Source organism: Vicia villosa, linkage group LG2 (assembly GCF_029867415.1).
Source record: "Vicia villosa cultivar HV-30 ecotype Madison, WI linkage group LG2, Vvil1.0, whole genome shotgun sequence".
In the NCBI taxonomy this organism is placed as follows: Eukaryota; Viridiplantae; Streptophyta; class Magnoliopsida; order Fabales; family Fabaceae; genus Vicia; species Vicia villosa.
In genome coordinates this window covers 177,345,105-177,367,974 of record NC_081181.1, presented here as the reverse complement: position 1 = coordinate 177,367,974, position 22,870 = coordinate 177,345,105, and the positions used below count along the sequence as shown (strand labels likewise).

The 22,870-nt window shown below is 34.0% G+C and overlaps 3 protein-coding genes and 1 pseudogene across 3 annotated transcripts; 2 read left to right on the top strand and 2 right to left on the bottom strand.

The window, feature by feature from the left end:
- The first annotated feature begins 5,537 nt into the window (after positions 1-5,537).
- LOC131653080 (uncharacterized) lies at positions 5,538-6,260 on the top strand. Its single transcript, XM_058923121.1, has one exon. The coding sequence runs from the start codon at positions 5,553-5,555 to the stop codon at positions 5,910-5,912; it is 360 nt and encodes a 119-aa protein (XP_058779104.1). The 5' UTR covers positions 5,538-5,552; the 3' UTR covers positions 5,913-6,260.
- LOC131653079 (DEAD-box ATP-dependent RNA helicase 39-like) lies at positions 6,254-13,160 on the bottom strand. The gene is made up of 9 exons (XM_058923120.1): positions 12,546-13,160; positions 10,856-10,951; positions 10,579-10,767; positions 10,355-10,495; positions 9,094-9,234; positions 7,944-8,086; positions 7,599-7,728; positions 7,434-7,482; positions 6,254-7,186 (listed from the first exon to the last, which is right to left on the bottom strand). The coding sequence occupies exons 1-9, from the start codon at positions 13,137-13,139 to the stop codon at positions 6,480-6,482; spliced, it is 2,190 nt and encodes a 729-aa protein (XP_058779103.1). The 5' UTR covers positions 13,140-13,160; the 3' UTR covers positions 6,254-6,479.
- Positions 13,161-17,661: 4,501 nt separating this feature from the next.
- Positions 17,662-19,247, bottom strand: LOC131647521 (cathecol O-methyltransferase 1-like; annotated as a pseudogene).
- Positions 19,248-19,669: 422 nt separating this feature from the next.
- Positions 19,670-21,473, top strand: LOC131650732 (uncharacterized). Its single transcript, XM_058920432.1, has 9 exons — positions 19,670-19,807; positions 19,891-19,971; positions 20,210-20,328; positions 20,407-20,534; positions 20,622-20,712; positions 20,789-20,807; positions 20,904-20,945; positions 21,036-21,094; positions 21,293-21,473. The coding sequence occupies exons 1-9, from the start codon at positions 19,670-19,672 to the stop codon at positions 21,471-21,473; spliced, it is 858 nt and encodes a 285-aa protein (XP_058776415.1).
- Positions 21,474-22,870: the final 1,397 nt, after the last annotated feature.

The window sequence follows — 22,870 nt, the reverse complement described above, 5'->3', positions numbered from 1 at the left end:
AGACTTTTGATATAGCTTACCACATTTTATCGCTTTTACGAAGATTTGTTGGATATTTTTGAAAAAAACGATATAAATCCATTGAATTCAATTTATTTATTTTTTGGATTTTTGAAATAAAAAAATGTATGGTGAAATACCAGAATTTTTCAAAAAAATCTGATATAGGTCAATTGCTTTTGAAAAATATTCTTTGGTCTTTTTGGAAATGTTAGGCAATACTACCAAAAAAATTTAAAAAATCAGTCACCTAAACTATATACTGGATATATTGAAAAATCTGGTACATTCTGAAAATTCCAAAATTAAAAAAAAAAATTGATAGGCAGTGGGTATTTTTAATATGTTTTTGCTCTTTATATTAAGTTTTTGACATTTTTAACATAAAAATATGACAATATTAACATCTTTTATACAAAAGTTTTTGTACAATCACAATCATCTCGATAAAATATATACATATAACGAATAGTATACTATAATATGAATACAAAACAAATTATGTTGACTTCTCAGCTTCTGCCTAGTTTCCGCATATGTTGCTTCTCATGCTCTTGCACCTATACTATAGTTCTATCTCCGGGGGTCAGTGGCGGGAGGTTATGGACAATCAGGTTTCAACTTCACCTGAATCTAATGATTTTTGTTAACAAAACCAACTGCAATAAGCTTATGTCTACTCACAGAAATAGATAGAGACACCACAAGTGGGAAGAAAGTGATGTTAATGTTATGGGACAACGAGACCAATATCACACTGTATCTAGAAGAAATAAGGTAACTCGTATCAGGATTCATCATTCACTTCTTACGATCTTTAATGCCAAAGCTAGATACTTGCAACGAATTCCTAAGTTTAGAGATTGTGTCATAGAACACCTTGTAATACATTTGGTTGCTTAGATTAACTTCATTATCTAACTCTGTCCTAACCAAGGACCATGAATCTTCACCTCATCCAAGTAAAGCTACAATCACAAGGAAACCATAATTTCCATTAGGGTTCACATCTATAATATCTTCAATATAGTCATGTAAGAAAATAGGAAACCAAGATATGTAAATATGTATGCAATACTTGCTAGACGGTTCACTTGCAGTTGGTTTTGTACATGATCTTTTTGTCGTCGGACTTCCCTGTGATGCCTCAGTATACCCCCATTGCAATGGATCACAATGAACATCACTCTCTTGACCCGTTTTATTCTTCATGTTTCCCCTTTTTGGGTTGTACTTCACTGGTGGTGGACATGTGGATGTGTAGATGGATGTGTTAGTTCTCGAACTTTTTTCTTCATTGCCCTCTGGCCAACCATATCCAATGTATTAAAATAACTCTTAAACTCTTTACACTCTTATTCTAAATTCAATTGTATCTCATTATCTTCTTGAGTAACTTAATGCTCTTCAATCTTTAATTTCTTCCAAAACACATGAATGGATTCTAACAGAATAGGGTCTCCTTGTATTTGAAGACCTGCAAATTCACACGCACAGGGTAACTCGTGTGTTGTTCTAAAAAAGGAACCACATGCATCTTTGTAAGAACCAGCAGCTAATTTTACCTTTTCGAACTCTTTTGCAACATGTTGTATACACTAACTTGAAGTAAAATGGAAACTTATACCGACGTTCAATGTTGGAAATACTTTTTTGAAATGATACTCTAATTGTGCCTAATTTCAACTTCAACATGGTGTTCACAGCATCCCAACTTCTACACCAATTTCCTCAGTCAGTAGTCAACATCTTATTTAGTCTCTAATGAGCATATTCAACCCTAAAAAACAAAAATAGAAAAAAGTTATAAATTGATCAATAGTATTGTAATAAAATCAAGGTCACAAGGATGTACATGTTCATTGTTCTACTCCCTGAATGTAGCAACAAACGTTTCTTTATAGGGTGTCAACCATGTTTGAGGCACACACTGAAAAAATAAAGAAATATCAACACATACTACCTCAAAATGCTTTAAGTGTTCCACAAACTCAAACTCCATATTTGAATACATGACTTTGTTCCAGAAGCCCATAACATGCTTTTACCTTTAGATTTGACATACTCCTTACACTTCATACTAACATTTTTTTGAAATATGGAACACACACAATAGATGAATTAAGGATGGCAGCACAACTTTCATGGCATCCATCAATGCAAGTTCCCGATTCGCCACCACAACCTTCAATGGCAACTTCTCAATCCATAACAACTCCTTCAATTTCTCTATAGCCCTGTGAAGTTTTGGTCCCTTTCATGTTCCAAATAGACATATACAATAAAAAACGTCAACGTCGTTGACGTGACACCGACAATCTCAAGTACTGGAAGTTGATACCTTTTTGTTTTGTATATACAATCAAAAATCAACACAATATGAAATTTAATCAACAGCTTTCGATAATCAAATAAAGGAAAATTTACACTTTTGAGGAAGGCAATATATGTCTGTTTCATATGTATAATAAAAAATCAAGACCAAATGAAACATGTTCAATAGGCTCACTGAATCAAGATGTGTACAAAATATATCAGTAATAACATTTGATTCCTCCTTATTTCTGGTCTAGTACATGTATTTCACATCATAAATTAGTTTCAGTAGATGTTATATTTCTTTCAATGGATATGTCTTGCTCGTCATGTATGTAGATTTTGCCTTATAGACATACGTAACATTGGTCACGTTTTCTGGATCTCTATCTTTCAAAGCAGCAATTGTGTATCAGGGAGCCATATTGTATTTTTTTTTCCATTTCATTCACAAATTGTCTTTCATTATGTTTTAAATGACTTATTATATCATGACCGTCAAAATCTATAGATAGTTTATGATTATGAATACCACCTAACCGTCACTTGCCAAGCACTACCACTTGGAACAAATCTCAATATAAATGGGCTTTAACTTACATATTAAGAGTGCCTTGAGAGGAATTCTTGTTCTTGTGGTTTCCTCCTCTTTCACAATCCATAACAAATTTACCTTTCCTCCCTCTAAGCCCATTTGTGGTATCAGAATGGACAATAACAACAATAATCCCATATTGTTTTTCAATAGAATGTGTCCATGCTGACGTGTCCGTCCGAAAGAGAAATTTATGTCATTTACAATATACAATGAGTGAATGGTTTCTACCAAATATATTCAAAGTCTATTAAATTTTACAAAAGATAAAAACAAAATATATGTGACTAAAACATACAACGTCAGTGATGAAGAACTGAGTAAAATCTGTAGAGGAACCATCCACTTCAGGAGCGCACAAGGACAACATGATAAATAGATCTACCAGATTTCTTACAATGGGCTAAAAATCAAGTATACCAAATTTTTTAAAAAAAAATCCAAAAACTCCCTACATCTTTTAAGATATTCGGGAATTTTGTAGTTTACTGGATTTTTCAAAAAATTCGATCAAAAAATGCATTTTATGAAAAAATAGAGTATTAATGCACCAATTTTTAAAAATCTGGTAAAAACGCATACCCAATTTTTAAAAATTCGATATAATTGCAAATTTTTAAACAATTTTAGTAAAATTGATATCGGATTTTTACTACAACTACTGCTTCTATTAGAGTGAATTTTTTTTACCAACTGCAATTTTGATATGGGTAAATAATGAGAATGGTATTTTGATCATTACGAAAATTATGGAGGTGACTGGTACATTTTTAGGACAGCGGGACAAAATCTCATGTATCTTTCATAAGAGATTTCTCTCACCCTATGTGATGGAGAAGCACCCAAAGAAAATTCAAAAACTCCCCTCAGAATCTATAAATGTATTTCCGAACGCACACATTTCACACCAAATACATGTGTAAATGAGCCACACCTCTAATTTTGCATGAAAATAATCCGTAGATGCACTTTCGTATTAACGCTAGGTGCACCCCATGCATTTCTAACTGAGACACACTCATTTTTCCTTAAATTGATCCGGGGATGCAACTCTATAGCAGGTTCTAGAGATGCACTTTTGTATTCACCATATATGCATCAAATGCATTCCTAATTGAGAAACGCTCATTTTGACTTAAATTGATCCGGAGTTGCACTTTCGTATTCATCACAGACAGTAAATTTTGATATTTTTTTTTATGAAATACTCTGATGTAACAGACCATGTATTATGATTATACTATCATAATATTTTTTAATAAATTAAACCATAAACTTAATGCACAAGATGAAAATGCTATATAAGAAAAAATCTATCTATAATATAGTCAAAATAACAAAGTAACAAATAATAATAATAATATTCATAATGCCTAATATAAATACTACATAATACAAATACTACACTAGTGCGTATGTCTCCTTCGTTGCCTCCTGTACTATAGTTTCGCCCGTGAATCGATAAAAATGACATATACAATATCTTCCCCTGACGAGCCTTCCTAAAAGACTCCCCTATCTATACTTGCACCAGTTCTGCCTCCAACACCAGCCTAAGATTTCTACAAACTCGGCATAGTACAAACAAAGCCAACGATATAAAACCAATAGAACAGCACTTGAAAAACATAGTTAAAATTTTATCATATTTTCGCAATTATACATAATAAATTCAAGTTTAAGAGATTAGATCATTCTTATTTCTAAAAAAATTCAACAAAGCTGCAATAACACTCATGATATTTTTCTGTCACTGCTAGTGCTCAACAAATTTCTTGCTGCTCTGGATAAGTGATGGTTGTTATAAAAACAAAATGACAATGATATTGACTTTCTTTGAGAACTTGCAAACAATTAATCAGTTTTCTTCATTTGTTTTGCAGAAATTTAAAGGTATGAGCTATCATTAAAAACTGATATTATTAAAATTATAATCATATACAACAAAATTATTAGCTAAATAATCTCGTTTTAATTTTTATTGAAAATAATATTTTTAAAAACTTTTATTATTAAAGATTTAATAATGATTTTGAAATTAAAAAATATAAAGAATATTCAAATAATTATAAGACATCATTCTAAAATTTTATAGTCATTGAGTATGAGAAGAATTAAAATTTCACAAAAACAATATAATTCACTTTGAGATCTTTAACTCAGTTGTGTCATATCCCTAATATGATAAAAATAAATAAAGGGAATCCAAAAAATTTATAAAGATTGTAAAATAAGATAATTAAAAACTCAATTTTAAAAATGAAAGAATTAAAAGTTAATTTTAGTAAAATTAAAAGACCGATAATATGTTTAAACCAATTATTAATTTGGCCAACGTTGATGAACTTTTAAAAATTACAAAAGCTTTCAAATTCAAACAGTCATTAAATTAATTTAACATATTCAATTATGATTTAAAGATTACCAATCCCACTATGCTAGACCTTGCACAAGTGACAAGGTCAAGGATTACCAAAACCACATGTTGAATCTTAAACCAAAAAACTAACCAAATGCTAACAAATCCTAAACACCAACTACACTTTCTAATTAACAACTACAAACCATGAAACTATAAATAGTTAAACCAATTTCATGTTTTGTATCATATCTCATTTCAAGTGTATCATCACTATCCCATATGGCTAGACCACTTTTAGTAACCCAGCCTTCACTAAGCACTTCAAACATTGGTTTTACTGCTATGACCCTTATGATGTGTGCTGTCGCGTTGCTCATGTGTGCTTCGCATTCGCGCAAATGGCGCCATTGGCTTGCATGCAACGCGTTTGCAGAAGAGCCTGTTATAGGGCAAAACAATGAAGTGGTAATGATGAGTGGTTGTGAACAACAAGAAGAGGATGCTTCAATTTGGCAGAAGAATATACTTATGGGTGGGAAGTGCCAGCTCCCTGACTTCTCTGGTGTCATAATCTATGATTCCAATGGCAATGTAGTAAACCCAGCTAAAACTTCTCTTCCATTACTAACATGGAAATAACAATGTGAAGAACCGCATCAGGATTCTTCTGGTTCACTTCAGGAGTGGTCCTAAGCTATTCTTCTGGTTCACTTCAGGAGTGGTCCTAAGCTGCGTGCGAAGGTTTCTGTTTTGTTGATGGTAGTTTGTTTTCCTAAACTCTAGCTTGATTCTTCTGTTGGTAGCCTTGGTTTATATGGTGGCTCTATTTGTGTTTTTTCTTTTGAATTGTATCCATGTACAGGGTATGGTTGAATTGTCTTATTTGAGTCTATTTAATAACATAAACACAAACACATGTGAGGCTATTTGAGAGTTTATGAAAACAACTTATGACATGTTTACAAATTGTTTTCTACGTATATATAAATGCAGTTTGAATTTATTTTATCTTTTTGCAAAATTTATCTTATCAAATAAACTAACTTGAACTATTCATGTATAATGTTGGGCAAAACCATACAAATTAACACTCTATTCTTGCTATAGAAAATATCGAAACTATCTGTCAAAAAATAAATACGAAGCTAATACAAAACCAAGAGTAGTTTACTTACTACTCTGGTATAATATGTCCAATCCACTTCATTAAAATGTTTGTCTCTTATCTGATGCTGATGCATTCCGCCCCCTAAACCCGACAACACTGAGTTTAGGATTTGTAGATTTGGTGGCAGTGGCCCTTTTACCGGTTCGCTTACTCTCCGAAGAAGCTTTTATGAAGCTACTTGGACTGGAAGATTTTACAGATTTTGAAACGGGAAATCCTTTCTTTGAAGACTTTGATGGTGATGATTGTTTACCAAATTTCATGCCTGATCTGGTATTCCCAGAACCGGTGCGAGAATCAGATTTGCCCCTAATACCTGACCTGGTATCCTCAGAACTGGTGCGAGAATCAGATTTGCCCCTAATACCAGACCTAGTATTTGTAGAACTGGTGCGCGAATCGGATTTGTCCCTACTACCTGACCTAGTATTTGCAGAACTGGTGCGAGAATTGGATTTGTCCCTACCTGACCTGTTAGCGGTAGAAGTTGGACGAGAACCAGATTTGTCCCTAATACCGGACCTGCTAGCGGAAGAAGTTGGACGAGAATCAGATTTGTCCCTAGCTTTTGAAGTTTTGACCACATTTTTGTTCTTTCTTCTTTGCTCGGTGATTTGGTTCCTGGTTACGTCCATCCGAAGACTTTCTTTAGTGATAGCCTCCAAACTTTCATTCTTTCTTATCGCCTCCTCTATTTTGGTTGCCAAGCCAAAGTCCTTTTTAGTAACCAAACTTGTTACTTTCCCTGCAACAGAAAAAGTGTTTTTTTTATGCTTCCTAATACAAGCCCAAAAATAAGACCCAGCATGTTTTATTTTACGATCTTGCTTCAAAAAGCTCGATCTTGACAATGCCAACGAAGAAAACAATCTCTCTCTGATCGTAGCACTCTCAAGCATAAGATCTTACGATCCAACACTCGATCTTGACTACACTAGAGAGGACAATATTCTCAATTTGGTTATACAGATAGACACATAAGAAATTGTTACCTTTAGCACCCATACGAGCAGTTCTACCCGTGCGATGGAGGTAATCGATCTACAGTTGAAAGGTAAGTAAAGTAAGTAACCAACTAATTTTTATTTTTTTTAAAAAGGGTAGAAAGAAGGGATTTTTGACCTAATAAATATTTTAATGATAGATATGATACTCACAGAATTCAGAGGGAAATCAAACATGATAACGTGATCGACATCCAAGTCCAGACCCCTAGCAGCCAAGTCTGTGCAAACCAATGTAGGGCAATCTCCAGTGTTACTCTTAAACTTGTTGAGGTTTTCAACCCTGCATTTAAAAGAAAAGTGATACAGGTGAGTGGAAATAAGGGAAAATAAATCTTAATTATTTATTTTCCATCTAAAATTTAACAGTTAACAGAGTTGTTTCCTAGAGGCTTAATAAATCATCTAAGCATACAGACAATAACTGCAACTGCATCACAAATTCACAACAGTATTAGGTGTGAGAAGTATCCAAAGAATCTTAAATTAGTATATGACCTTTGCTCCGCTGGTACCTCCCCATGGTAGTTCACTGTAAAAATCAGATTTTCACCAAGAAAGTGATCCACAGCACGGCTAGAATTCAATGTGTTGCAGAAAACCATTACCCTGTTACCCTTGGCAAGACTTGGCTCTAATACCTGCAATCACATGATCACAAATTACATAATAAAAACCATGTGAATCAAAACAATATCCAATCCAGCTAGTAGTCCGATAGTGAATATGTAGCATACATGGACTTACCATAAGAAAAAATGAAATGCATCCCAGATTTCACTATAAAGCAGACAAAACAGATGAAAATGCCAAGTACTTGAATACGAGCAAAATAATAGAAAAACTACAATTAAGTGTGTGTGTTCTAAGTATGAAGAAAACGGGACGATTCTCATTTTATTGCCTCCTTCCTTGAATATAAGAACCCGTTGACTAAATCACAAGAATAGAGAAAGTTGGTGGTAATATTTTATTTGTTGATAATTGGTACTGTATTATAACTTTACCCTACATGAGAGAGAATTACTTTATGTCCTCGTAGTATTTATCACCGGTTGCATAGGTAACATAATTAGGGATATGTCGGTAAAGAAATAATTAATGTAGTTGAAAACTTCAAACAGGTTTTATAAAAAAAGGATAAGGAAATATCTCAAGAGGGTCCTAGATTTAGAGATGGAGTTAGGCCCTGATACCATGTTAAGAAATGAGGTTGGGCCTAACTCAACCCTACAAGCCGATTTTGTAGGGTTGAGTTAGGCCCAACCACATTTCTTAATAGCAGTTTCACCTATTCCCTCTTTTTAAGTGGATGTAAGCAACAGTTATTATGTCTGATAGAAATTGATAATAGCAAAAAAGCAAGTGTTGTAAACTATCAGCTTTTAATTTTATCAGGAAAAAAAGCTATCAGCTGAGAAGCTTGAAACATATAAAAAGTAACAGTATTATTCCTAACACGGCATAGACTTCTTCCCCGAGTCGTTTTAAAAGCAAAGCAGTTTGAACAGGATTCAAAGTTCAGACCTAGAATCAAATAATCCCCGGATAAACTAGGTGTAACGTGAGCTACATCGAATCTCAACACATGTCAAATGATAATCATTGGCTGATATGTCTAATACTGCAGATTGTAAACTGCATATACCTGAAGTAATGCATCCAGCTTGTTCTCAGAACCCGAAAGTTTAAGAAAATCATGACGAGCGGAAGAAATCCTTTTATGCAATGAGGAAGTGCGCAGATGGACAATGCCTTGAAACTCCTCATCAACCAGATTTTGCACAGCCTGCAAGGTTAAAAGAAGTCAACACTTTGCAACTTCACTATCAAATATTAACATGAAAATTGTTCATTAGATTTATATATAATATAGATTGTCTAGTGTTCATAAGAATGAAGAGCACTCATTGTTGTCAAGTAGAAGGTATAGCGCTATAGCATAGCGGAATTGGAACGAACTGCAGTTGTTCCACAATACACTATTAAGTACAAGGTATTAAATAGCCATAGGCGAATTAATTTTGTAGGATACTCTATCAAATATTTTCAAGAATTTTACCGGGGTAGAAATAACAAAGATGTTTACAATATTTAAAACTAGACCACATGAAGAATCCACAAAGTTTATGGACACTGACTGTTCCACCACATCTATGCATTAACAGAGCTAAAAAATTTATACATGCAAAATGGTTGAATTCAAGCCAAGCTAGTAAGGAATTCATAAAGACACAGAAGAATACCCGCAAAACACGTTCAATATTTAACATGTACAGGAAGAAAGAAGAATTTGAGTGTTAATGTCAATACAAACAACCAATAAAATTGTGTTAAAATAATAATTTTTCAGATGTCATTGGCCCTTTCTCACTATACATGATTGGAAAAGTAATGACAACTATAATAACACCATGAAAGACCCACGCTCATATAAAAAGAACAGTATTGATTGTTTCAATATGATAGTTTCTGAACAGTACACAAGATAATGGAAGATGAATATATGTGGGATTAATATCTTCGAGGGGTGACATGTTCTTAACTTCGAAACAATACGTGAAAAGATAGATGTCAACCTTTGAAAGGAATGCTCACAATAAAACTTTAGTTTCTGAACTCATAGATGTACTGTACTTATTTATTATTTCACACGTATAGGTAAATTTTGCACAGCCAACTGAAAAAACCACGAGAAAATATTGATGAGCTTGTGTTTTGCAAATCATTTGCAAACAAGCGTGTGAAGGGTTATACATAACAAAAGATAAAGTGATAAAAATGCAAACATTTTATTATCAGTATCAGATTAAAATAAACAACTATGATCATTTTACGAATAATCTTCTAAACTAGTAATATTTAATTTGCATGTGTGGCCAACAAGCTTTTAGTACAAATCAGCATACCTTTGTCATGGTTGCAGTAACCAAAACAGTCTGGAAACCTAGGCTATCAGGTTTAGAAGCACGCTGTTTTAATGGGGCTATGAACTTGCGAATATCAGGACCAAAGCCCCGATCAAACATTGTGTCTGCCTCGTCTAATACCTGCAGAACAAAGACTACTCTTAGTAAGTGCAGCTTGCAGCTCGTTGTCGTATATTTAATATTGTCAATTTAAAGGCACTCACCACGTATTGGATGTCACCATATACCATATTTCCCTCTTCGATATGTTGAAGAATCCTGCCAGGGGTACCAACTACCATATCAATGGGGTTACTGAGTGAATCCTCCTGAGGCCTAAGACGGCCACCACCACTTACCATGGTGCACCTGAATCGTGCATGATGACTTATTGATTTTGCAACTCGAAAAACCTATAAAGCTCGTTTTATATCAATTTTTGTGCAATTCAACTCGGAAAAAGTGATATCTAAACCGTGAGAAAAATGAAAACACAAATACCTGCTCAGACAACTCCCTTGTAGGGCATAGCACAACGGCTCGGGGACGCTTGGGCTTCAAAACTAGTCCATTCAGTTGCTCATCTCGTCTTAGCAACTACAGCAACAAATCAACAGTGTCTCAACAGTTCCCAATACATACCTAAACAAAGTACTTAAAAAATAAAAGTTTGAAATTTATGAAGGATTTGTTTTAAATGTAGATCGGTGCATACATAAAAGCTTAAAAAAAAAAAAAAAGTGGTATGTTTTGATTCTACAAAAGAGTGGAACCAAATAGATCATAACCAACCAAAAAACATGTTCCATCCTCTCTGGTCCATGTGCCAATATCAACCTCAATTTGATTATTTTCATTCAAATACATAAAATAAGAAAAAAAGTGAGTCATTCTGTGTAAGAAAACATGGTGTTGAGAATCCATGTTACTTGGATAGTGATGTAGCCTCAATAATAATAAAAACAAGTCAGTTTTGTAGAATTGAGTTAAACTCAACCCAAATTCTAAGACATATGCAGAAAATGCAAGTTTCTTCCTTGAAACCAACATCCATCAAAACAAAATCAAAAGCTCAAACATCATTAGATTTTTAGAAGCAAACAGTTTGTTCCATTCTCTCCTGTCCATATATCAAAACCATCCTAAATTTGATAATTCCACTAAAATGCATAATATTCAAAATGCAAGTTTCTGTCTTGAAACCAACAACAACCTATGTAGCCCGGATACTTCAAAAATGGAGAAGTATCAGAATCCATAAACATCCAATACCGAGACGTGTCTGAACATTCCCATACGTACTCATAAAGTATCCGATAATTTTTTATTCTTTTCAGAAATATTTTCATTCACTGATACTTCTCCCAGACACATCTGTCTCAGATTCATCTCCGATACTTCTTCCCAACTAAAGACACAGTTGACTTCCAGATTCGTTACACTTTCGATATGTCGAACTAACTAAAATTGCTCGCTTATGCGACACATATATACTGATATATGTGGGGGAAATATATGTAAATATGCATTTTTTTTTAAATCTGAAAAAATTCATAACAATATTTTCAATTTTTCCGAAAATACATTCTTGAGTTAGCTTCATATTAAAAACAGGAATATCCATAATCAAATGTCATTGTATCCAACCAACAAACAATAACAACAAGCAAGCAAGCATTATCCCACTAAGTAAGATTGATTACAATGATCAACTTTTGTCATAATGATCTATCTAGAACCATGTTTCCATCCAAATCGTTAATCTCGAGAATTTTCTTAATAACTTCTCTTATAGTTTTTCAAGGTCTTCCTCTTCCTCCCGCTGTTTGACTTCTCTCCATTTGACCTAATCCTGTTACCACAAAACCTACAAGTCTTATCTCTACATGTCCAAACCACCTAAGTCTATTTTCCACCATCTTTCTCTACACTATAGGTGTTACCCCAACACTCTCTAATATTTTAATTTCTAATCTTATTTTGTCTAGTCTTACCACGAATGTGAATGTAATAATTTAGAAAATTTGAAGTAATTGAATGTGAATGTAACCACTTTCATCAATATATGTTAGTGTACTACATTGACACCAAACACGCCTTCAATGGTGTAGGTGCTACTCAGTTAGAAACTAAACAAGTCCTATAATCTTATCAAACCCAACCATTATGGTGATTTAGAACATTGAATTACCTGAACAAGTGGAAGCAAATAAGCAAGAGTTTTTCCAGAACCAGTATGAGACCCTAAAACAACACTTTTCCCCTCCAGAACAGCGGGAATACCAATACACTGTATCTCAGTAGGAACTTCAATCCCAATTTCTTTAACAGCACCCATAACCTCATCACTAATTCCCAATTCCTCAAAACTTCCAACAACATCATCAACATCATCATCAACAACAACAACCTTCTTCTTTCCCTCAGATTTCTTCACATTTTCAGAAGCTGTTTTTGTAACACTTCCTTTTAGGTGTCTAACTCTCAGCTTCTCGAGGAGAATCGAGTGTTTTTCAGTATCAGTGTCTGATAGAGCTTCGGGTGAAGCGGTTATGGAACAGAGAGGTCTGAATCGTGGGGGAATGGTGGTAGGGTTTGAGAGTGTGAAGAATGAGAAACGGTTACCGTGAAGGCGTCTGGTTATGGAAGAAGAGAGGGAGAAGAGGATTCTTCCGCTAGCACCCGCCATTGAGTTAAGTTTGTTTTGGGGTTTTGGGGTTAGATAGGTGTCATTGATATTTTGGCGAATCAAGGTCGGAAAACAAATGGGAGAATGCGAACACATTTTAGGATATGCAAAATCTATCTATACCTAAAACTATATTACTATACCTATAATTAATATTATATAACCAAATAAAATAAATTAAAATTTTACTTTTAAATGAGTTCATAAGAAGTTGACTTATAGTCTTACAAAAGTGTGGGGATCTCGTTGGTGACTAAATAATGTGTCACTCAAAATAGGTTGGTAGTTGAGTTTAGTGTTACTCCAATTACCCTCAATAGAAAGATTAAGCGAGTGTAAAGACACTCAAATGTGAGTTAGTCACTAAGGTCGTAAAGGTGTTAGAATCTATTAAAACTCAATGGAATTGAATAGTTTAGATTTTTACTCATGTTCTTTGTTTATAGTGGTACTAATCAAAATAGTTATTGACATATAGCCATGTTTTTAGGAGATAGAGCACATGTGGATTAGAGAAATGAGAGATTTCATAAAATAGAAAGAGTAAATATTTAACATAGAGCACCATGTACAGAAGAAAAAGACACGCATTATTGGTATAATTAGTCGAACAAAACTAAATTATATAGGTTGTGTTGTTTTGGCAAGTAAGATTGGTGTTTTTGTATAAATACAATACTTGTACATTTTTTCAAGACAAAAATAACCAAATGAGATGCTTACATATTTTTATCTATTTATAATTCTACTTTACTTTATGTATTTTATTAGTTTAGTAGCTCGAGACACCTAGAATTCGTACTTAATATTATTTAAAGAGGTTTAGTTTTTGATCTCGTGTAGCCCTGAGGTGTTCACTATCACGTTTATTGATTTAGAATTGATGGTGTGTTATGGGAAATGGTAGGTATTTTGGTGTCTTGGTCCGACATTAAAGTGAGCGGTATCTGCAAACACGCTCACGCCCAAGTCATTGACTAGCGGAGGTAGAAAAAGGTATTTTAGGTTTAAAAAAAGTGTATCTTGATTTCACGTATTACATTCCTTTTATAGTCAAGTTCTAGGGTTTTAGGGACCTAGAACCTTCTTGTGCATAATAGTTGTTGAATGGGACAAGTGTTGATATTTTATTTTTTTACGATCTAGCAGACTTCCTTTAATCATTCATCCTGATCAAATGTTTTCATATGGTAGGATCACATGTGTTCCCGAGATCCTGGGATTTTCCTCTCGATGACACCTATCTTTGTATTTGTTGATTTCCCAACCTTGATCTAGTGGCCCCTAAAATTATGAATCAAATTAAGTCTTCTTCATTATGAGTTAACGCTTTTAATGGGTCATCTTAAACAGGTTCGTGATAAGTCGTGTTTTGCTTACGGTTTTACCTTCTTCTTCAGCATTGTTTGCATGTTTAATATTTTAGGAAAATAGTGGTTGTTGGGTGAATTCAAGTTCTATAAAAAGCCATTGGAAAGAACAGAGCTTAGAAGAAAGATCATAAAAAATGAAGAAAATAGCTTAGGATAGTGAAGATTATTGCCAGAGTGTAATATTTATTACGGCCGTAAGCGCATTTTCCAGCCATACTTTTCCTTTGACAACCCTTGCACTTTCCAGCCATTTTCTTCGTGATCAAGGCTCCTTAGTGCTATTTTAATGGTCTTAAGCGCATATATATACACGCGCACACACCATGGCAAAAACTCATATTGGAAGGCTCTAACACACATTTTACATTTTACGATTTTCTTAGATTAGTTTAGATTATATATATATACACACACACGCACACGCACACACACCCATGGAAAAAACTCATATTGGAGAGCTCTGACACACCTTTTACATTTTACGCGTTTTTTAGATTAGTTTAGGTTTTCCTGCACAAGTTTATGCTTTCCTACTTTTTTACTTTTATTCAAGTTACTCGGGAGCGAGTATTATTTATTACTCGCATCTATTCAAGTTTTAATATTCAACCATTGCTTCTTGTTTTCAATTCATCTGTTTTACGAATATGCCTATGTTTTTTCTTCAATAATATGCATATTTTTATGATAGCTATGCCTGAGTAGATTTCCTTTGGATTTAAAATCATGGTGTGGATTTATGTGTTTGTAGTTATAGTCAAAGTGATCAAAGATGGGGAAGTTTCAAGTCAACTAAGTAGCTAGTTAGTTTTGATGATGACAACACTTAATACCAAACGATATCGAGTGAAGTCAAGTATCTGTTAAAGTTTGCTCAAGCGATCAAAGATGTACAAAATGTTAGTTTAAGATATCCTACTTAATCAAGCTAAGCTATTAAAGATCAATACGCCTATTTAAAGTCAACAATTAAATGGATTTCAAGTGAAGACTTTAGTGTTAAGGATCACCAGTGGTTTGACTTCTCAACCATCAAGTGATGGTAATCAACATAAAGATATATCAAGAATCATCAAAAAGACTCAAGGCTCTTGTGTGATGCTAAAGTGAAAGATAGTTATGCCAAGACTTGAAACTTTAGAGTTGTAAAAGAGACAAAATGTGAAAGTTTGTCTGGTCGTGTTCAACTAAGCGTCCGTTTGGTTGGAAGTAGATGGAGGGGAGGGAATATTTATAAACAAATGTGTTTGGTTCATTTTTTATGAGGGGAGGGGAGGGGAGCAAATTCCCTCCTAAACTCACTTTTTGCTCCCCTCCAAATTGGGGGGATTTGGAGGGGAGGGAAGATTCATTAATCAAAATTTTATTATTTTCCCTATTTTATCCTTAATTATTTTTTTAATTCCAAGATTGCCCTTATTGAATCATTAAAGACTAGATTTTTCTGTGCTATTTCACGTTTCATTTTTTTCTACTGTGCGGTTGCTATTTATGACTTGTTGCTCTCAGGTGAATTTTTTCCTTTTTATTTTGTTGAATTTTCTTTTTTGATATTATGTTGTTTTTTAATAATAACAACCTCCTTATATGAGTTCTTATTTATAATATGCAATAGTAATAAGATTTTTTTGTTATACTATTAATAATAATAACAATATGCAAATATATTATATTTATGTTATAAATAAAGATTTTAAGTTTAATATTATTTGTCCAATTTTTTTAACATTCTAATATTATTTTATGTATTTTAAATTATAGAAATTATTTTATTGGGTTAGATGAATCATCAAGATTAGATAATGTTTGATTTGCGTTGAAGATCTATAGTTCAACTAATGTGTGTTGTTGTTTATTGTTATAGTATAATTTATAAACAAACAAGTTTTTATTTGGGGAAATTTACTCAATACTATTGTTATTTAGAATTATTTTTACGAAGTACAAATAACAAAGGATAAAAAGGTAATTTAATTTTAAAATCCCTCCCCTCCCCTTGTGAACCAAACAAACATGTTGTTAAAAACCCCTCCCCTCCCCTCCCCTCCCCTCCCCTTCTTTGAACCAAACATATATTTAGTTAAATTCTCTCCCCTCCCTTCCCCTCAATTCCCCTCCCCTCTATTAAATTCCCTCCCCTCCCCTCCCCTCCGTTGAACCAAACAGACCCTAAGTGTCCAGTGCCTTGTAAAAGACACAAGGGTATTCTTGGAAATACCATGTCTAAATCACACACACAAGCACTAAAAACTTTTGAGAAGCCTCTTATATTTTATTTAACCATCAAAAATGATTTGAGACCAAGCTAGTTGATTAGGAGAGTGTATGATTTATCAGAAGATATTTTCTATTTGAATAATCGATTAGAATATTAACTTAATTGATTAGCTCATGATTGGTTCAATCTAAAATCAATTGGGACAGCCTCTTAATCGATTAACTTATGAAAATCAGAATTTGCCTCTAGACAAAATGATTCGAATCATAAATTGAACATGATTCGAATCATAACCTCATAAGTCATTTGATTATAATCAAGTACATTTCATGATTCGAATCATAACCTCATAAGTCATTTGATTATAATCAAGTACATTTCATGATTCGAATCATACAGTTTCAAAATGCCCCTTTTAAGCCTGTCCAAATAGATTCGAATCGCGCTTTCTTCCTAATTCGAATCATGTATTTTAAAATCCAACTTCACATCTCTCATTTAAATAGCTGTTTCTTTTGGTTAAAGTAACAAGAGTGTGAAACCTATGATAATACCCATAGAGACAAAACTGTGACTTAGTCTTCCATTCTTTGTGTGTTTATCCCCATAATCATGTATCTTTCTCCTTTTCATAAAAACAACTTTTTGATTATGAATTTATGTTAAAATTCATCCTTTTTGTTGCATCGTGTTCTTGTACAATTTGTTATTGTGTTTGAGTAAATTAGAGAACGGAAGTTGATTAATCTTGACGTGTGTTCATGGTTAATAAATTTCTAGAAACAATCAAAGTCAAGACCCATTCATCAAGACACCGCTATCTTTGTCATGATGTCACTGCCATGTGTATGCCAATTCACCAAAAACTTCCACGTGACGTGCCACATCAAATTTTGTTAAAAGACGTTGACGATAGGGACCAAAAATGTGGACGAGAAATATTAGGAGGGGCTAAAAACATATTTAACTCATTACTTAATGATTATTGTCAAACATAACATGTAAAAGATATTAGTGAAGAAATAACTAAAGGTAGCACTATAGATGACAAGTACAATTCTGAATTACAGATGTAAAATTATTTGAAGAACTCCATAACCCAAAAGTTATATATACAACATTCATATTTAATGCCACGAAATCCAGCTTTAGTTGCCAAATCAATGAATTCTTCTTTAGTTCGCTCCTTGCCTTCTAAACAATAAGTGGTCATTAGAATATCCATTTGAGATACAGATTTCCAGCCAGATTCGTTCTTAGGCACAATAGGTAGAAGTGATTCCAAAACTATCACCTTCCCATAATCAGGAATAGCATCATAGCAATTATTCATAAGTTTCAAACATTGCTCATTGCTCCAGTTATGAAGTATCCACTATAAAAATTAATCAACCAAGTTATATATAAAGCATATAAACTAAACGTTGATAGTTAAATTTCAAAGTTGTTTTTATAATTAAACCTTAAATAATTAATTTAATTTTTTTCTTCTTCAAATTATATTTATCTTTCATAAGATTATAGAGGTTTTTTATTCTCCTAGCACCGGTACCAACAATATTGAAACAACAATCAACATCCTCTCACCTTCATAAAAATGGCATCTCCTTTAGGCACACTTTCAAACATATCTCCGCTGATGTGCTCCACTCCTGTCAACATGAAAACCAAAATAAAAATTAAAACAAAAAATAATATATTCTTTTAAATGACATGTTCGTGTGAATGTCAATGTCATACCGAGATAGGAAGGTGCATGTTTTATGACATGAGGCAAGTCAAAATTGATGCCCTGTATATGTGGATATGTTGAAGTGATCAAGTTAATGTTTATTCCAAGGCCGCCACCAACGTCCACAAGTTTTTTTATGTCCTTAGAACCTTTGTAGCATTTAAGAACCTTCTTCATAACAATAGTTGTATGATTGTTCATTGCGCTATTCAAAATTTGGTTAAATCTCGAGTCTAAGTTGGCATAATCAAAGTAATTGATGCCATGAGCTTTGTTGAATGGAGTGCCTCCTTCTTGAATCGCGTCTTTAAGTTGGGACCTAATTACAAATGAATGTATAAATAGTTATGAGTATTTTCTCTTTTCTTTTAACTTTTGTTTTAGAGTAACTTTCGCATATCAAATAAACTAACCAGCTAGATAAAACATCCTTATCATTGGCCAAGGCAATCAAGGGCTAATGAAACACCATCAGAATTGGGAGCAAAGAATTTGGCAACAGAGGTCATACTATAGTGTCTTTGAAAGGAATTAAGGTGGTTTTGTTTATGAGTAATGATAGAACAATTAAGGACTGAGTGAGAGGCAAGAAGAGCGAGAATGCGATCTAATTTTTGGGCAGCTTCAGGATTGTCAATATAGGGAAGATGTGACACGATGTCATGGGCAGAGAGTTGAGCACCTTTACCTGCTTTTTGCAACACTTCAAAAACACCAAGATCAATTATAGAATGAAGTGCCATTGGAAGGGTGAGAGAGGTAGCAAGTTGCATAGCATACGAGAAGCTTTCTTCTTCATTTTCTAATGTTTCTTGCTCTTCTCTCTTATCTAAGTTATTGCTCTCGCAAATAGGATTCTTTGAATTTGAATGATTGGCCATATTATCTTGAAAATATGTTTGTGTAACAATGTGTACCTTTTATAGTTTCTAAATCCTTCAAATACTTAAATAGTTTTTTAAGGCAAATAATCTACCATTTGAGACTTTCTTAGGCTATCCACATCAGCATCTGCTCCATGGTTAATCCACATCAGCTTTGGCGGTTAATACTGAATTTTTGATCATTCATCTGCATAGTGGGCTGCGGCAGTTATTGCTGTGGGAGTTTCACCCTCCCAGCTTCTCATGTTGTTGCAGTTACGTAAGGTCCATCATTGTGTGCCTATCCACGTTCCAAACTGCACAATTGCAGTAATTACCTGTTTAAATGGCTTGCCTATTTATCAGTGATTTCGTTCTTCTCTTTCTATGCTTGCTAACTTCTGCTGTTATCATTCAGTGCAGTGTGAATTTGCATTATCATGTCAAGGCCTGTTGAGAGAATAACAGAGATCAATGATGGAAAAGAGCTTTGGAAGATTGTTGTTAGAATCCACCACATATGGAATGTTGTCTCCAACAACAAGGAACATTTTGAAATGATCTTTGTTGACAAATTAGTGATTACCCTGTTTATGTTTCAGTATGTTTATCATTTACCTATGTTTGTATAGTTTGAATCATTTTTTGGTTTCTGGCGCAGGGAGATGATATTCATGTTGTTGTTCCAGCACCACATGTGTCGGTGTTCACCGAAAAATGCTTATTAGGGCATACTTATATTGTATCTAATTTTAAGGTGGTGCCTTATGTTCTGGCGTTCAGGGCATCGGGACACAAATATATGATAAAGTTTATTGCTGGAACGTCTGTTCTTGATGAAGACAAACATGAGATACCCCCGAAATCGATTTTATTTACAAGTTTTTCGGACATCATAACAGGGAGGTTTGACAAACATGTTCTGATTCGTGAGTATGGTTTTTGGCTGTTTTATTATCTCATGTTTTGATGCATTTTAGCCGTGTGAAATTAATAAATTTATTTCAGATGTCGTTGGAATGGTGGATAGTATTGGTTATGCACAGACTGAGTCGGGTGCAAAGAAGCAGCAAATTAGCATGATGTTGCGTGACCACAGGTTTGTTTTTTTTATACATTAGACTCCCTGATATATGAATCATGTTATATATCTTAATGTGTTGTGATCATGGTTTAGCAACAAAATGTTGAACTGTACTCTGTGGGAATCATACGCGGATCAGTTCATCAAGTTTAACAAAGTTAGGGTTGCTGCATCACTCCCTAGAGTTGTGTTGCTTCAGTATGCCAAAGTGAAGGAAGAAGGTTATTCCATGACTTATTTTTTAAATTAATACTAAAACTACAAAATCTGTGATAAATATATTGACAAGGTATAATTTGAATTTGAAGGAAAGTATCCTCTGTCTGTGACAAACACCTACAATGTGACCCTTTTATGTGTTGATGCTGATTTTCCTGTCATGAAAGACTTTATTGATAGGTATGTTGATAGTGTCATCCATTTTGTGCAATTATTTTTTTCATGTATTAATTTGATAATGATCCATGCTCTGCAGAATGCCTGAGGAGAGCAAGGTAACCCTGTCTGAACAACTCGGAGGGAATTCCCAATATTCCTCCCAAAGTTCTGAAAATCAACAGCTGACTCCTGTGTAAAAATTGTTCTCAAAGGCTGTTGTTTTGCCTATTGCTGAGATTATTCAACTTACGGATGTATGTCTTTCTATTTTCCTATATTATCATAATTATAACCTCATCGTTTAGTGTGTCACTTATTTCTGATTTTGGCTGCTATTTGTCCAGGTTACATTTTGTGCTACTGTCGCTACAACAAGATTATTAGTAGCGTCTCCGTTTGGATGGTACTATCGTGCCTGTCATATGTGTCAATCTATAGCGCGTGGGGACAACCCCCCCTTTGAGTGTGAAGTTGGTCATGAAACCATGGCTGAAGTCCTTAGGTTTTAGTTGTTCTCACCTAATATTTGTTGTTTCTGTCATGTTTGTGATGTTTCTATGTTGTCTGCTTTTTTAACGGAACGACTTCTTATGATGTTCAGGTATAAGATTGAGATTGAGGTTACTCATGGGGGCAAAAGCTGCAATTTTGTCTTCTGGAACAGAGAATGTGAAATGTTGTTGGGTTTATCTGCATCCCAACTTCGTAACACTATGATTCAGGTTATATCTATATTGTGCAGACGAATTAGAATGTACTTTTCGATACTCTGTGTACACTAATATGGCCAGTTGTTTAAATAGGGTGGAATTACTGATCCATTGGACTTTCCGTTAGCACTTGATCAGTTGTTGAAGTTGGAAATGGCTATGAAGGTTAAGTGGCATCCACGCTGGAAGAACTGTTCCGTCGTTATGATTATAAAAAATGATCCTATTATCCAGCAACTTAAGGAAAAATGGGGAACAGATGAGGTCAGCTCTTATAAATTGACATTTGTTTTATAAAAGAGGACTTCATATTATAACAATTTTTTGCCTGATTTTGTTTTTCTTTGGTAAATTCTCAAGGAACCTATTCCAATCCAAACTGTCGTACCTGAGACTCTGGATGTAGAAATTTTAAACTGTGTATGCATTTTTTTACTTTTCCTGTGATTATATTATACTGAAAACTGTGTTTAACAATATATAGATTAAAGAGAGTGTCGATGAGGCTAAAACAGATGCCAATGAAGACTGTGAATTGGTTACAGTAAGTCTCACTGCAACACACTTACCTACTTACATTTATATCAATATTCCTAACTAATAGTCTTCATCGTGGCCTTGCAGGACCTGGAAATTACATCTGAGCACAAGCCTGATGCTGTCACATGTAACACCCTTCTAAACCCCCGCGGAAAATACAATAATAATCAGAGTAAACATGAAATACAAGGATGTCACAACTTCTTTAACATAAAATACCATAGTCATTTGTCATGCCACACGAGGAACCATTTAACATAAATACAATTCATGTTCAACACAGCGGATTATAATTCATAACATTGCATATTCATCATCATTCATGCAAGTTACTCTAATACAATTATAAAACAACAAAGCCAACAGAGTAATTCGTCTCTAAACTAGCGTTCCCCAGTGTTACAATCAGAGCATGACTCGACACGAACTACGGGCTAGCCTACAAGCTATCTTCACCCAATCAAGACGCCGCTACATCCTTAATCTGAAATCATCAAAGTAAGGGTGAGTTTCATTCGAATTAATAAGCATTATGCAATCATAAGCAATAAAATCTCATAGTAATTATCATCCACTCAATCATACACATAATCGGAATTATTACAACAAGCAAGCATTAATTCAACAATATTGGCCATCGGCCCACAACTCATCAATTTCATCAATGATCAAGTTATATTAACAACATCACCTTAATACATCAATCATGTAAACACACCAAGGCATAACACTGGATCTCATCCAATCATGTTATAACCAATGCATATGATTCAACTGACACTATGCATGTGGTACCAAAATTCGTGAATCACATTCACAGGACTTCTCTCTTTGATACTGCCCTCTAGTCGCTCACACCCCACATGGGCACACGACTACTGCCTCATCGCTCACACCCCACATGGGCACACGATGACTTCCCGCTAATC